General features: G+C 38.6%; 3 protein-coding genes across 4 annotated transcripts in view; 1 reads left to right on the top strand and 2 right to left on the bottom strand.

Annotated features, from left to right (window-relative positions):
- Positions 1-502: 502 nt before the first annotated feature.
- Positions 503-5,370, bottom strand: LOC136267822 (E3 ubiquitin-protein ligase TRIM71-like). The gene is made up of 2 exons (XM_066063004.1): positions 5,204-5,370; positions 503-2,899 (listed from the first exon to the last, which is right to left on the bottom strand). Exons 1-2 carry the CDS (start codon positions 5,232-5,234, stop codon positions 723-725), a joined length of 2,208 nt encoding a protein of 735 aa, XP_065919076.1. The 5' UTR covers positions 5,235-5,370; the 3' UTR covers positions 503-722.
- Positions 4,373-12,373, top strand: part of LOC136267820 (uncharacterized) — a 40,185-nt gene continuing 32,184 nt past the window's right edge. The window contains exon 1 of the mRNA XM_066062999.1: positions 4,373-4,748. Coding sequence (XP_065919071.1) covers positions 4,702-4,748 — 47 coding nt within the window. The 5' untranslated portion in view covers positions 4,373-4,701. The remainder of the gene's footprint in view (positions 4,749-12,373) is intronic.
- On the bottom strand, positions 6,257-12,164 carry LOC136267824 (uncharacterized protein YwbO-like). 2 transcript variants are annotated; one of them, XM_066063006.1, is made up of 5 exons: positions 12,008-12,164; positions 8,799-9,012; positions 7,066-7,113; positions 6,567-6,837; positions 6,257-6,511 (listed from the first exon to the last, which is right to left on the bottom strand). In XM_066063006.1, exons 1-5 carry the CDS (start codon positions 12,067-12,069, stop codon positions 6,378-6,380), a joined length of 729 nt encoding a protein of 242 aa, XP_065919078.1. In that variant the 5' UTR covers positions 12,070-12,164; the 3' UTR covers positions 6,257-6,377. The 2 variants fall into 2 exon arrangements, with proteins under 2 accessions (XP_065919078.1, XP_065919079.1); XM_066063007.1 differs by lacking the exon at positions 7,066-7,113.

The following is a 12,373-nucleotide window of genomic DNA, read 5'->3' as shown; positions in this document are numbered from 1 at the left end:
TTGATTAAAATTTTGACAGCATTATTTTTTAGGCATTCATATGATCTCACCTCTCCCCCTAGTGTACTATTTGTGCATTCACACTTGCTTATGAGGCTGAAATCCCATATCTTCCAAACATTAACAGGCTGACAATTAGCTCAGCATCAAAGCTTAATAATTGATCAAGAGATTTATATACATATAATTGGGAAAGGAATGATCATACAAGTAACACTATTATGTTGGTTGCAGTTGGCTGTGTCCATACTTATAATTAATTCAGGATGGCAGCTCTATAGTGGCCACAATAACCTGGACATGGAAGGGAAAACAAGTCACACTGCAGTTGCCTATGTGAATGCCAGAGTGCTGAAGATCAAACAGTGTGCAAACATGCACATATAGACTGATTTCTACAAAGTTCAAACCATCCTATTTACAGTATCTAAATACCAGTATGACCTTCCATGAAATGATTTAATACAAATACTGCACATGCAGTGCAAATAAGTAATGTACGTAGCGATAGTCATGACTTATAAGATGTAAAATTGCAGGTATAGGTACAATTACATTGTGCAAATGCATTACAAAACATCAGAATGTAATATTTAACATAATATTGTGTGCTTTGCGTCAAAAAGGGTTAAAGTGCTAGTACAGACATTTTGTACAGAAAATAAACTACATAAACAGTGCATTGGCAAGAGGTGCATACAAACTTAGTAATGTAAGATAGTTTAAAAATTGGAGAATACATCTATTTTTTGGCTGTTGCCATCACAAACATAAATATTACTATTAGGACTTAGAGCTATTCCATATGGACCATTGAAGTGACGACCATCTGATGAAGTACTAAAGCAATGGATACAATTCCCAAACTTGTCAAAGACTGACACTCGGTGATTTCCAAATTCAGCTATCAAGACAAAGCCATTAATATCAGTTGTAATACTCCACGGATTGTTCAACTGTCCTATACCATTTCCTTGTGTACCAAGAGTGTGTACAAAATTACCATTAAGCATGAAGACATATATACAATTGTGACTGTAGTCAGCAACTAGCAACTGATTATTGCAAACAGCTACATCATAGGGATTACCTAGCTGGCCTTTACCAATGGTAAAACAAAATTCACCATCAAGGCACTGGAACACAGAAATGCGACCATTTCCATCTTCAGCAACGTAAATCCTATCTCCACAAGCTACTATACCACGTGGACTAGCTATTCGACCGTCTTCAGTTCCTCTTCCTCCATACTGGAGTAAGTAAGTACCATTAATGTCAAACTTCTGTACCCTGTGATTGTAGAGGTCTGCAACATGCAAATGATTGTCACCATCAAATGAAACACCCACTGGGTACTCAAACTGCCCACTAAAGCCACCATTAGTACCAAATGTTTTGATCAACTGGTCTTGATGATCAAAAATGTAAACACAGTGATCGGAAAAGTTAGTTACAGCCCACATGCCATCTTTACCAAATGCTATTCCCCAAGGGTTGCCCACACCATCGTTTCTGCTTAATACCCTGCTTGGCTTCTTCAGTGCTGTGTAATTTTTGCTCACGATAATATTGTAAGGACTTTCTTTAATCTGTTGCCCATTGAGAGAGACAGATAGTTGAGTCTTTCCTACCTGTTGTGGCACAAATGAAGCAATATAACTACCATCGTTGTTGTCTTGGATTTGTGCAGAGGACTCTAGTAGAACAGATATTGTACACTCACTAGCAGAGCAACAATTGCCTTTAGCATCCTTGGTTATGATTGTGAAGTCCACTGTTTTTCCTGCAAATGTATACTCTGGAAGGTTTTGCACCTCAGAAGTATGCGGGTGGGCGTTTGTATAGATTTGACCGAAACAAGGAAGTGGGTTTGTGGTAGGTACAAACTCTATGGCAGCTAGTTGTATGGGTTGAGTATTTAACCTTTCACACTCCTCACTTAATTCAAGCATGCGACTGATCACTTGCTTCTTTGCTGAAAGCACTTCTTGGTGAGAGCTTTTCTCCACAACTTCTACTAATGTTTTCATGCTCATCACTTCTGCTCGGGAACTTTGAACTTCCTCCAAACGGGATTGTACAGTTTTCTTATTTCTTGACACAGTGTCTCTGATGTGTTGCTTTACTTCTTCTCGTTGCTCTTCTATCTTTTTAATGACTTCATCGTAATGTTGATCAACTTGTTTGGTCACTTCTTCACCATGTTCTGTTGTGTTTTTGTCCAGTTGGCAAATGTTTCCATCTGTGACAGTGAGATCACTGATCATTTTATCAAGTGGAGCAGTGACCTGTTTTAAATGACTGTGGTGCTTCGTAATCACTTCACTGACACGATTGTGCTCATGCTGGCTGTGTTCCTTCATTGCACAGTATGTACATATCAGTTCCTCACAAGTTTCACAGTATAGTATTAGTTCTATATTATCTTTTGAGCATAATGGAACTTTTGGCTTAGGCTGAACATGCAAATCCCTTTTGTACCTCAGTTCAGTTAGTGGAACTACTTCATGGCCACGAGACTCCCTGTCACGTATGTGAGCTTGATTACAAATATTACAAAAGAACAAGCTGCATTCAAGACAATATACTACTACAGGGTCATCTTCATCACACTTGTCACACTTAGCCTGCACTTCACCTTTGACTTTCTGATTGAGTACCAACTCCTCCACCAGACGGGTGATCAGAAAGTTATTTGGCAATTCTTTAACTCCCCCAGATGGAAGCACTGCTTGTTTTCTGCACTCAGGACAAATGATCTTGGAATCCTTCTGTATTTTGTTCAGACAATCTTCACAATAAGAGTGATAGCAGGGCAGATACTTGGGGCTTCTAAATAGCTGATAGCACACAGGACATGATAGGTTTTCAGTAGCTTTCCTCAATGCCATTAAGAATTCTACGGGAAGAATTGTACACATAGTATTTATTTATTTTTTTAATTTTAATTACAGTAACCAGCACTGAAGGTCTACAGCAACATGTGCTGCAGCCTTAGGATTACCTAACCTAATTTCAAGGACTTAGACTTAATGACTTATAGCTGGAAAGGTGTAACAGAAAAGGGGCCAAAGTAAGGAAAAAAATCCCTTCAACCCCAGGATTCGAACTGCAGGTAACCCAATGTCTAGTCGTAAGTAACTACAAGTGGTGCCCAGTTATCCAAATTACACAATGATCACTCTATCGAATTTGAAGAGAGTATTCAGTAAGTATAGGTTATTGCACAAATCTGAGTATATCTGCATGATTTTAGAGACCTGATTATTTACCATTCTAAGTAGTACAGGTACTCAGATGTGTGCAATAACTGCTTTAGACTATGTTTCATGATGCTCTGGTCACTGCAAGCAATAGTGACTTCCTGATTGAATCTCTTACTTAGTACTAAAATTACTCACTGGTAAGCTTCCTAATGAATACATTTATCTTCCTAAACCATAATGACATGTGGGGTATGACACCTCTAACAATAACTAGTGATTTACACCCACATAAATAAGTGGAACTGATTGAAAGCTAGACAGTGATACTAAATTAGTGAACCATTGTCCTTCAGAAATCTTCACAAATCACACTGCTGCAAACGCATGTGAACTTTTCAAATCACATAACAGATTTCAAATCACAAATCAGGTTTCAAATTAAAAAAAGATTTTCAAATCAATTACCGAAAGTGTTTCACCCCTCATAGTGACTGACATCTGTACACACTAGTGATGATTTCTGATGATTATACTGTGTGACTGGAATTGGCAAAGTACATGATGCACATGGCAAAAAAATCATCACTGTCTAAATCAGTTTAGATAACTTTTTAATAAACAGGACTAACAGAACAAAGGATAGAAGAGAAAAGTAGGATTTAGACAGCCCTGAAATATCCCTCCCCCCATCAGTGCTAGGTTGACTGAAACTGGAACATGAGGTATGACTAGAGAAAGAACAAGAGTCCCTAATGTACATAACAGCAGAGTGCTATAAGGAGAAGCCAAGACAACAACGAAGCCAACTCATCACTCTGCATCTTCCACTTGTGAGACAAGAGAAACTAAGGCTATAGACATTTGTAAGCCACAGTGATTGAAGCACCATGCATGCCTCCTGAAGTTTAGACAATGGCATTCGGAGAATGCTTTGATATTTTGTAAAGTATATGCAAGGTTTTTGTTCTGGCAAAAGACCTGTACACAGGTGTCTACTGGGTAAGACACCTAGTCATGAAATTGATAAAGAAATTACATAGAGTCTGCATGGGATTTTTCTGGCAAGAGACCCGTACACAGGTGTCTACTGGGTGAGACACCTAGTCATGAATTTGATAAACAAATTACATAATAGTCTGCATGGGAGTTTTATTCTGCATTCAGTTTGTGCTGGGACTTTTACTGGGCTTTTTTCTACATTCAACAGAGTGTTAGTGTTAAGTTTTTGACTTCTTGGCTAGCTATAATAATTTTGCAGGTCCCTAGTAGGATAGTGATCAACTGATGTAAAGCACCACAATCGGCAACGTACAGATGAAAGTGAAATAAATGGAGGTGATGAAAACCACTGCCATGAAGCAGCATCAAGCTCAGGCCCTGCCACTGACGAGCACATATCATCAGTGCAAGCTGTGAGTAACAGCATGGACTACTTTGTTGGCGGCTGAGTCACTTAAAGTGATGGCGTCAGGCAATTCAATGAGTTCAGTATGAGATGAATAGTTATTGGTGGCTGAATGAGCCATATCATTGTTTCAAAAGGTTAGTTGTAGCATAAAGAGAGCTGTATACAAACACAGATGAGTTGAAAGAGAAGTGTAATAAATCAGTTCTAATGTTGTTGTTATGGCTTCTAGAATACAGCAGCATAGCGTATTATTAGCTAGCTACGTTATGCACTTTTTAAAAGCAAATGTGTAGCTATGTAAAGTCTAGCTACTAAGGCATTGTGTGCTAGTTATAATTTAGTCGCATGGGGTGAAAGGTGTGCCCAACCATCTCTGAAAGTCTGGACAAACCACTGAGCATGAACACTGCCTGTTCCTTTTGCTGGTACTGATTACCAAGCAAGCACTCTGTAGTACAAGCTTGCAACCTTTTGAACCCACTGAGGGGCTGGGCCATGCAGGAGAGCAATATTGTAGCTACACTGGTAAACTTCTTATGCATGCCGTTTCTGTGTAAATAATAGCTATACCACTGTTATTAGACCATACCTTGATTTCTTTCCTCGGTTCTTTTGGACATACAGGGATCTGAGCAGCGGCAATGCAGTACTGGAGCAATGAAATTTGCGATTGATGAAGTAAAAGGTTTCAGACCCCACTTGATCGTGTTGTTGTCACGTACATGAGCTCCCTCGCAAATACCATGGATTGTTTACTTAAACCGCATAACCGTTATGGTTTGAGGGGCGCGCGGTAGTGATCTGAAATTCACAAGGTCGGGGTAACGACCTGAAATTTCGTAGGTCACCGCTGTTTCTGAAAGAGAAATATTGCCTGATCATGAAATTTTGTACATTTGAATGATGAAAGTTGACGATCGAACAGATCACTACTGGAGATTTTCAAAAAAATTGTTCACCTTGTGAAAAGTGAAGTATTCATTGGGTGGCATCATTGAAATTTTATTTTCATAGCACATTTTCATAGGAAAATTTAATGAAAAACCAATGAAAAATTACCACTGAAATTACTTTGAAACTGCTTTTCATGGAATTTTCATTGGTAATTTTTCATTGGGTTTTCATTAAATTTTCCTATGAACATGCTATGAAAATAAAATTTCATTGATGCCACCCAATGAATACTTCACTTTTCACAGGGTGAACATTTTTTTTCATTGGATTTTCATGGACAAAATCTCCAGTAGTGGATGTAACGGGAGTTCATGAAATTTTACAAAAATCTAAGACTAAAATTACGAATGTCGTAATTTTAAAATTACTGAATTTTACGGATAAATATTGAAATGGTTTTCAAAGATGAAATATGGACACTTGAAATTCGTAGACGGTTTTGGCTACCCCTCGCATGAGGTATTGCACTGGGGGAGTCACTTTTTTCACCACCGTTAGTGTCTCTGTTGTTTAATATAGCTACTGATCATAATAATCTGAAAATATTAATCTGGCATGTAAATCAGGTATGTGACCATTCAGTCCTGTACCACTACAACACAACAGTCAACTACTGTTACTATGATTTATAAACCTATTGTAAAACCAAAGAACTAATTTCGGGGTCATGAAACGTGGTATACATAACCACAGTAATAATCTAGCATAAATGTGTGATCTATAATTACATCACAGGATACAAAATCGATATCAAATGTACAAAAAGTCGTCATGTATGCATATATTAAAAATGCTACTTATGGATGTGTTTAGACTTTAGCAACCAGCCGCACTCTGTTGAATACATGTATAAATGTCTCAGGTGACTGGGCTCCAGAAAACTGCTGTCTTATCAGAGGGTTAGAGGCCAAGTAAATCTCAAAATAAGGGACTCCATTGACATCTGTGTTAAAATTAAGTACATAAATATGGACTTTCTCAATTGTGAACATGTATACCTCTTTGAAATGCTTCTTCGATGGCTTTATCATAATGATCAGAAGCTCTGGAATCTCTTAGCACAGTTTTAACAACAGTGGGATCCATTCCTACCTCTGCCACACATTTTTCCAGAACTGAATCTGAATAAATGTTTTGACCATCTTGAAAGTAAGTTCTAAATATAACTTCTTGTAGCTCATGCTGTTTGCCTTGTTCAAAAGCATATTCCAGTAGCAAATGAGCCTTCTTTGTTATAACAACTTTTCTAGTACGATCAAACTTGATTCCCTAATAAAACAGTACACAAATTATGTACATATGCAGTTAACTATGTGGCTTAAGAGACAGGCCATACTAGTACAGTGGAACAACTCTCTAAACTGAGGAACACCCCCATAGTAAGTCCCTACAGCTCTAGCTCCATAAGTTGCTATCTCTGAAAGGGTATCATTACAGCAAATATAGGGTTAAAACTCTGGGTGCCAAATTTTCTGTTAATAGAGGGGTTCCCTGTACCTGTTCATTATAAGCAGCACTACCACACAGTCTGGTTGTTAGGCACATCTGTTTTAACAAAAGTTCACAAAAATAACATAATAATATTGTTAAGTACATGTGCCTAACAAAAAGCTTATCATAAGTATTATTGACATTCTGTGATTTGCGGTCACCACATGTTGGAGTCCGGTTTTTTTTGTGCAAATTCTTCAAGTGGAGCATGCCGCAGAAGACCATTTCACTTAGTAAGGAAGGTAGCCATTTACCATGAAATTTTGTACCATTATTTCTTTTCTTTTATAGCTGCACCTCATATTGGAACTTCTGTTCGCCAGTATGCATAAGAAACAAGTGTGTAGTCACTGAACAATGTGCTTAGGAACTCATATATAGTAGGGATCTCACACAATATGGTATTATTGTATAGTAGGGGATCCCCCAAAGTAGATTGTGTCCCAAAAGTAAAATCATATTTCACAGGGTGAAAAATGAAGAAGAGTCTTAGTGTATCAAGATAACACCACATCTAGCATTTTAACTTACAGAAGTACCAAGCGTAATGCTGATTTTGGTATACTCATTTTTGAAGAGTTTTGCTGGTAAAAAAATAGTGGACTTGACAGTATAATGCCTTGTACTATCAAAGCTTATGCACCTCTCTTGTAGTGTGTTCATAACACTGGGTTTTATATGGTACCATTGTTAGATGTACTTGAGTCACTTCTACAGGGCAATGACCTTGTGTTATATGCCCTAGCATCCCACTAGAATGACACCATCCAATGTGTTCTTACCCCAAAGCTACGTACTGCAATCCAAAGCAAGATAATGTTGCATGCTAAGGCATATAAGCAGATTGCCTACTTCAAAACCTGTAAGCAGATTTTGAAGTAGGGAAAGTGGAATGGGAAAATAATGATGGGAAATGGCTCTAATAAGACCTCACCATGCACTGAAATACTCCAAAGCAGGATATTTTCACTACAACAATTGAACTACTCTAATAGAGCAGTCATGTTGCTCTAAAATGTTTATAGTTAAGGTTCATAGTAACTACAACCGGCCTGCTACATTGTGAGGCTTCCTAAGAGACTTTTCACATGCTAGGCTATCAAGTGCGGTGGTCAATGTCTGACACACTGTAGTTTGTCCGATCCTACCTGTCATTTGCAATCATTCAATCATCCAGTTGTGGCATCAAAGGGCTCAGACAAAATGGAGAAGTGGGCTCAGGTTGGATGATGGAGCCCCACTTTGTGTGTTTTTGCAACAAGACAAATAGGACTCTCCCAGTATGATTTTGTTTTATGGCATCTGGCTAGGTTTTCCTTAGGGAAGGGAGTGCCATTAGAACCGGTATGAATGCTCTATTGGAGTATCTTGACAATTGTTTTAAAGAAGAATCCATGACTTTATCCCAATGGTCATTTTCTTCCATTTCTTGTACCTAGAATGTTACCTAAAGCTGTATCTTCAGCCAAGAGAGAGCTGCTGTTGGGTGTAATCAATGATGCAGACTATAAATATTAAGGCATCTTTCAGCTGCAAAGAAATTCAACACAGCTTTAGCTATAACACACACTGCATATGCATGATATCAAGCTAGGTAAAGAAAATCCCAGGTCTTTACAGCAACCTTTTAAACACTTAATCCTTAAAAGTACCAGCACAATACAACAATGTGCTATATGCCCATTGTATAATGTCACATGTCATCTTCCAAAGAATTGCATGACAAGATACAAACTTACCACTGATGAGGCAGCCTCATACAAGGGTGACGTCCCCTCAAAAGCAGCTTTGGCTGCTGCTTCACCATACTTGTATCTGATGTGGTCAACATAAGGGACCCCTTCCTCAGGAGTGTTGGGGCTCAGCAGGTATGGTTTCCATCGTATCTTGAAGTTGAAGATATCCTTTACTTGCTCACATGCAGTATCAAGTTTTCGTTTGCCAACCCAACACCTGCAGCAAATTAAATGATACACCATAGCATCAGGATCTTATGAACTGGTGAAGCAATAAAGAAGCATGCTGTTAAGTTCTGTAAACATACAAATGACAACAAACACTTCAAAATGATTTAAACGATGTAGTGTAATTGACAACATTACACTGAGGAGAAGAAGCTTACATAAAGAGAGGCAACTCTTGTCACGTGGAAGCCTATATCCTCAAAAAAATAGTGATGGACGTTGTGGAGGTAGGAGCGTTATCCCAGTGATCATCCCATATAGACTGGAAACCGTACTCCCAAGTTTTATTATAATAGTTTTATTAATTTGGTGAACATTTGTAACAAAAAATGGAGTAGTCAACCACCTAATAGAGCAGTCATTCTGTAGCTACTTAATTTACTGTAGTAACACAGCTATCTCTGAGCTTCTAGGATTATTTCTGGGAGTATTCCCCTAACCCCCAGGATGGCTTCCTTCAAACTTCACTGTGTAACTTTCACTGTCAAAGTTGATCCCCATTTTTACCCCTGCTCCAACATCCATGATTCATTGCATGGTCTGCACATTACACAGGACTCTTAACATAACTGGTCTATTTACACCATCTGATGAATGACTACATAGCTCTTAACAGCAGCCTTTTAGGCTTTGGTGACTCAAAAGTTACCGGGAGTTTGTAAAAGGCGGAATAAGGAATAGCGGAATAACGGAATAACTCGCATCACAACGAACAGGCATTTATATGGCTTATGCAATGTTAGGGTGATTGTACTGTTACAGCTGTGAACTCATCCCTCGTAGATATCCTTGCAATGTTAGGGCGATTGCGTGTACTGTTACAGTTGTGAACTACACTGCTTCGTCGCTCATAGCCGTCCTAGCGAAGTGATTATTATATGCTCTTACTACTACTACTGTATGTAGCTAAGTATCATTGCGCTAGCACAGCTAGAATATACAGTAGTTAGCTATTAGTTTCGTTTTAAGTCTTCATCCTTAACGGCTGTCACACCCCTTTTGCTTGCGACATTGGTACCATACTTTACATACAGTAGTAGCTAGTAAGAGCTATAATCAAATGTAATTTTGCACTTCGTAAGCGGGTACTGTATGTTAAGTATGGTACCAACGTCATGAGCAAAGGGGGCGTGGCAGTCGTTTTGTTTCATCCCTCCACTGGAAGGATGAAGGCTCGAAAACGAAACTAATAGCTAACTACTGTATATTCTAGCTTAGCTACATACAGTAGTAGTAAGAGCGTATAGTAATCATTTCGCTAGGACACTGAGTGACGAAGCAGTGTAGTTCACAGCTGTAACAGTACACGCAATCACCCTACATTGTAAGGATATCTACGAGGGATGAGTTCACAGCTGTAACAGTACAATCACCCTAACATTGCATAAGCCATATAAATGCCCGTTCGTTGTGATGCGAGTTATTCCGCTATTCCTTATTCCACCTTTTACAAACTCCCAAAGTTGCCGATATTGCATACTCTTATTATGGCAAATAAACTTGAAGATAATCACACGTTACTGAAGTTCACAAGATGTTAATATGTAGTTCGTTTTATTTCGTTGCTATATAACTTTAACAAAGAAACATTGCAAGGTCTCCTTTTTATCACCACTATGTTGTCAATACTACATGTAGTTACAGTTTCTTGTCTCACAGCTTTCTTTAGCAAGGTACTTACAAACTTTGAATACATTACTTCATTGTTTTTTCTGTACATAGTGCTGTATTGCAGTCAAAAGGCTTTCTAAATTTTAAAATCCATATTTTCTCCACACTTTTAACAATAGATGATGTGCAACTGCCAGAACGTATGTGTAGAGTCTGTAGACTAAAACTGACAAGACAATTCCAACTCTTTATGATCGTGTTTGCCACGTATAGGGTAACACACACAGGGAGAGGAAACACATAGCAACCATTGGTAAGATACTTCAAAGCAGGTGAAAATGATTCTAACAAGGAACTGGTGTTGACTTGTGGTTGTAAACTTACATTGTTATAATTACCAGTTAGCTCACTCTATGTATAGGCTCTTTAGGTGGTATGTATCAATTTGTAGCCTTTTGATTGCGAGAGAGAGAGAGACTGTGGGTGCTATGTGAAAGTGATTTGATTGTAGGAATTTTACAACAGATCTCAGGAATTTGGTTTCCAGGAAGGGTATCCTAAAAATATGCCACACAATTACAACCAGTACAAATAGCACTCTGGCTTCTTTCCTTCCACTTAGCATGCTCATAACACTATCACATATCCTACCTACAACAGTTCACAGTGCTATAATTCCCCTACATTTGTGTGCAGTATTCAGGTTAGCTATACGCAGGTATGCATGGCACTATACTTCATAACTGATAACTTAATGGTCAGCCAGTTAGCCATAATGGAATAAGAAGTACACTGTGTAACAAATATTGGATCACTGAGAGCTGGGCTACTAGCTACTTGAAAGTTTGTAAATCATAACACTGCGGTTATTAATAACAACTGTAACTACTGATGCAGCATTGTACAGTAACTATTGAAAGATGTTTATTCAGAGGGATTGGTGTTTATTCATTGCTAATCTTAATGAAGCATTCAAACATTACACAAAGGAAACAAAACTATATATACAGGTACATGTAGCTCATCACTACACATCACTACATGATTACTTATGCAAGACATGCATAACCATAGCAACATTAGCTTATTGTAAAAATCTTATGGCTTTGCTTTCATACATTCAAACCACAAACCATACTACACAGTTATCAAAGCAATACAGTGATATCCATAGCGTACAAATAACACTGGCTTGACAACAAATAACACAAGCCAGAGTACACTACATACTTCTAACACAAAGTGGGGCAACCGTGCACAATCACATTAAAGACGAGCGGACAACGCGAGAGGCTGATCAGCAGCATACAGGGCAGCAGGGAGTGGCAACTGGCACAAACTGGTTGCACTAACTATATAATGTACTTACTTACCAGGGACAGATGATATCGGAGGTGATATCAATACAAATGTCCAGTTTCTCTATACCCTCCATCTATCGTGAGCGATCGTGAGTACGTACCGTAAACTTTTCTTTATATTGCTTTAGGACCACGTGATTCTATTACAACTCTAATCTATGCGCACCATTCCATAGTGATCTTATGAAGGAAGTTCGAGAAGGCCACAGTTCTGGCCACAGCGAGAGATGGTAAGTAGATTTGTATGCTGCCAAGCTTACACTTGGTTGTCCAACTTATTGCATTGCATTAAATGGAAAACCAGCCGGTAACTGTGGCAACCGCACAGGCATTCCCATTCACTGTGGCAACCCACAAGGGGGTGACACACAGGCACTC

This window comes from Dysidea avara, chromosome 9 (genome assembly GCF_963678975.1).
Source record: "Dysidea avara chromosome 9, odDysAvar1.4, whole genome shotgun sequence".
Classification (NCBI taxonomy): domain Eukaryota; kingdom Metazoa; phylum Porifera; class Demospongiae; order Dictyoceratida; family Dysideidae; genus Dysidea; species Dysidea avara.
This window is presented reverse-complemented; position numbering and strand designations above follow the sequence as displayed.

Coding starts and splice junctions, on each gene's coding strand:
- LOC136267822 (XM_066063004.1), bottom strand. CDS start 5,234: ATGTCCAAAAGAACCGAGGAAAGAAATCAAG. Junction 2,900..5,203: donor AACCGAGGAAAGAAATCAAG/GTATGGTCTAAT, acceptor TTCTTCCCGTAG/AATTCTTAATGGCATTGAGG.
- LOC136267824 (XM_066063006.1), bottom strand. CDS start 12,069: ATGGAGGGTATAGAGAAACTGGACATTTGTATTGATATCACCTCCGAT. Junction 6,838..7,065: donor GTGCTGCTTATAATGAACAG/GTACAGGGAACC, acceptor CTGTTTTATTAG/GGAATCAAGTTTGATCGTAC. Junction 6,512..6,566: donor CGAAGAAGCATTTCAAAGAG/GTATACATGTTC, acceptor ATTTTAACACAG/ATGTCAATGGAGTCCCTTAT.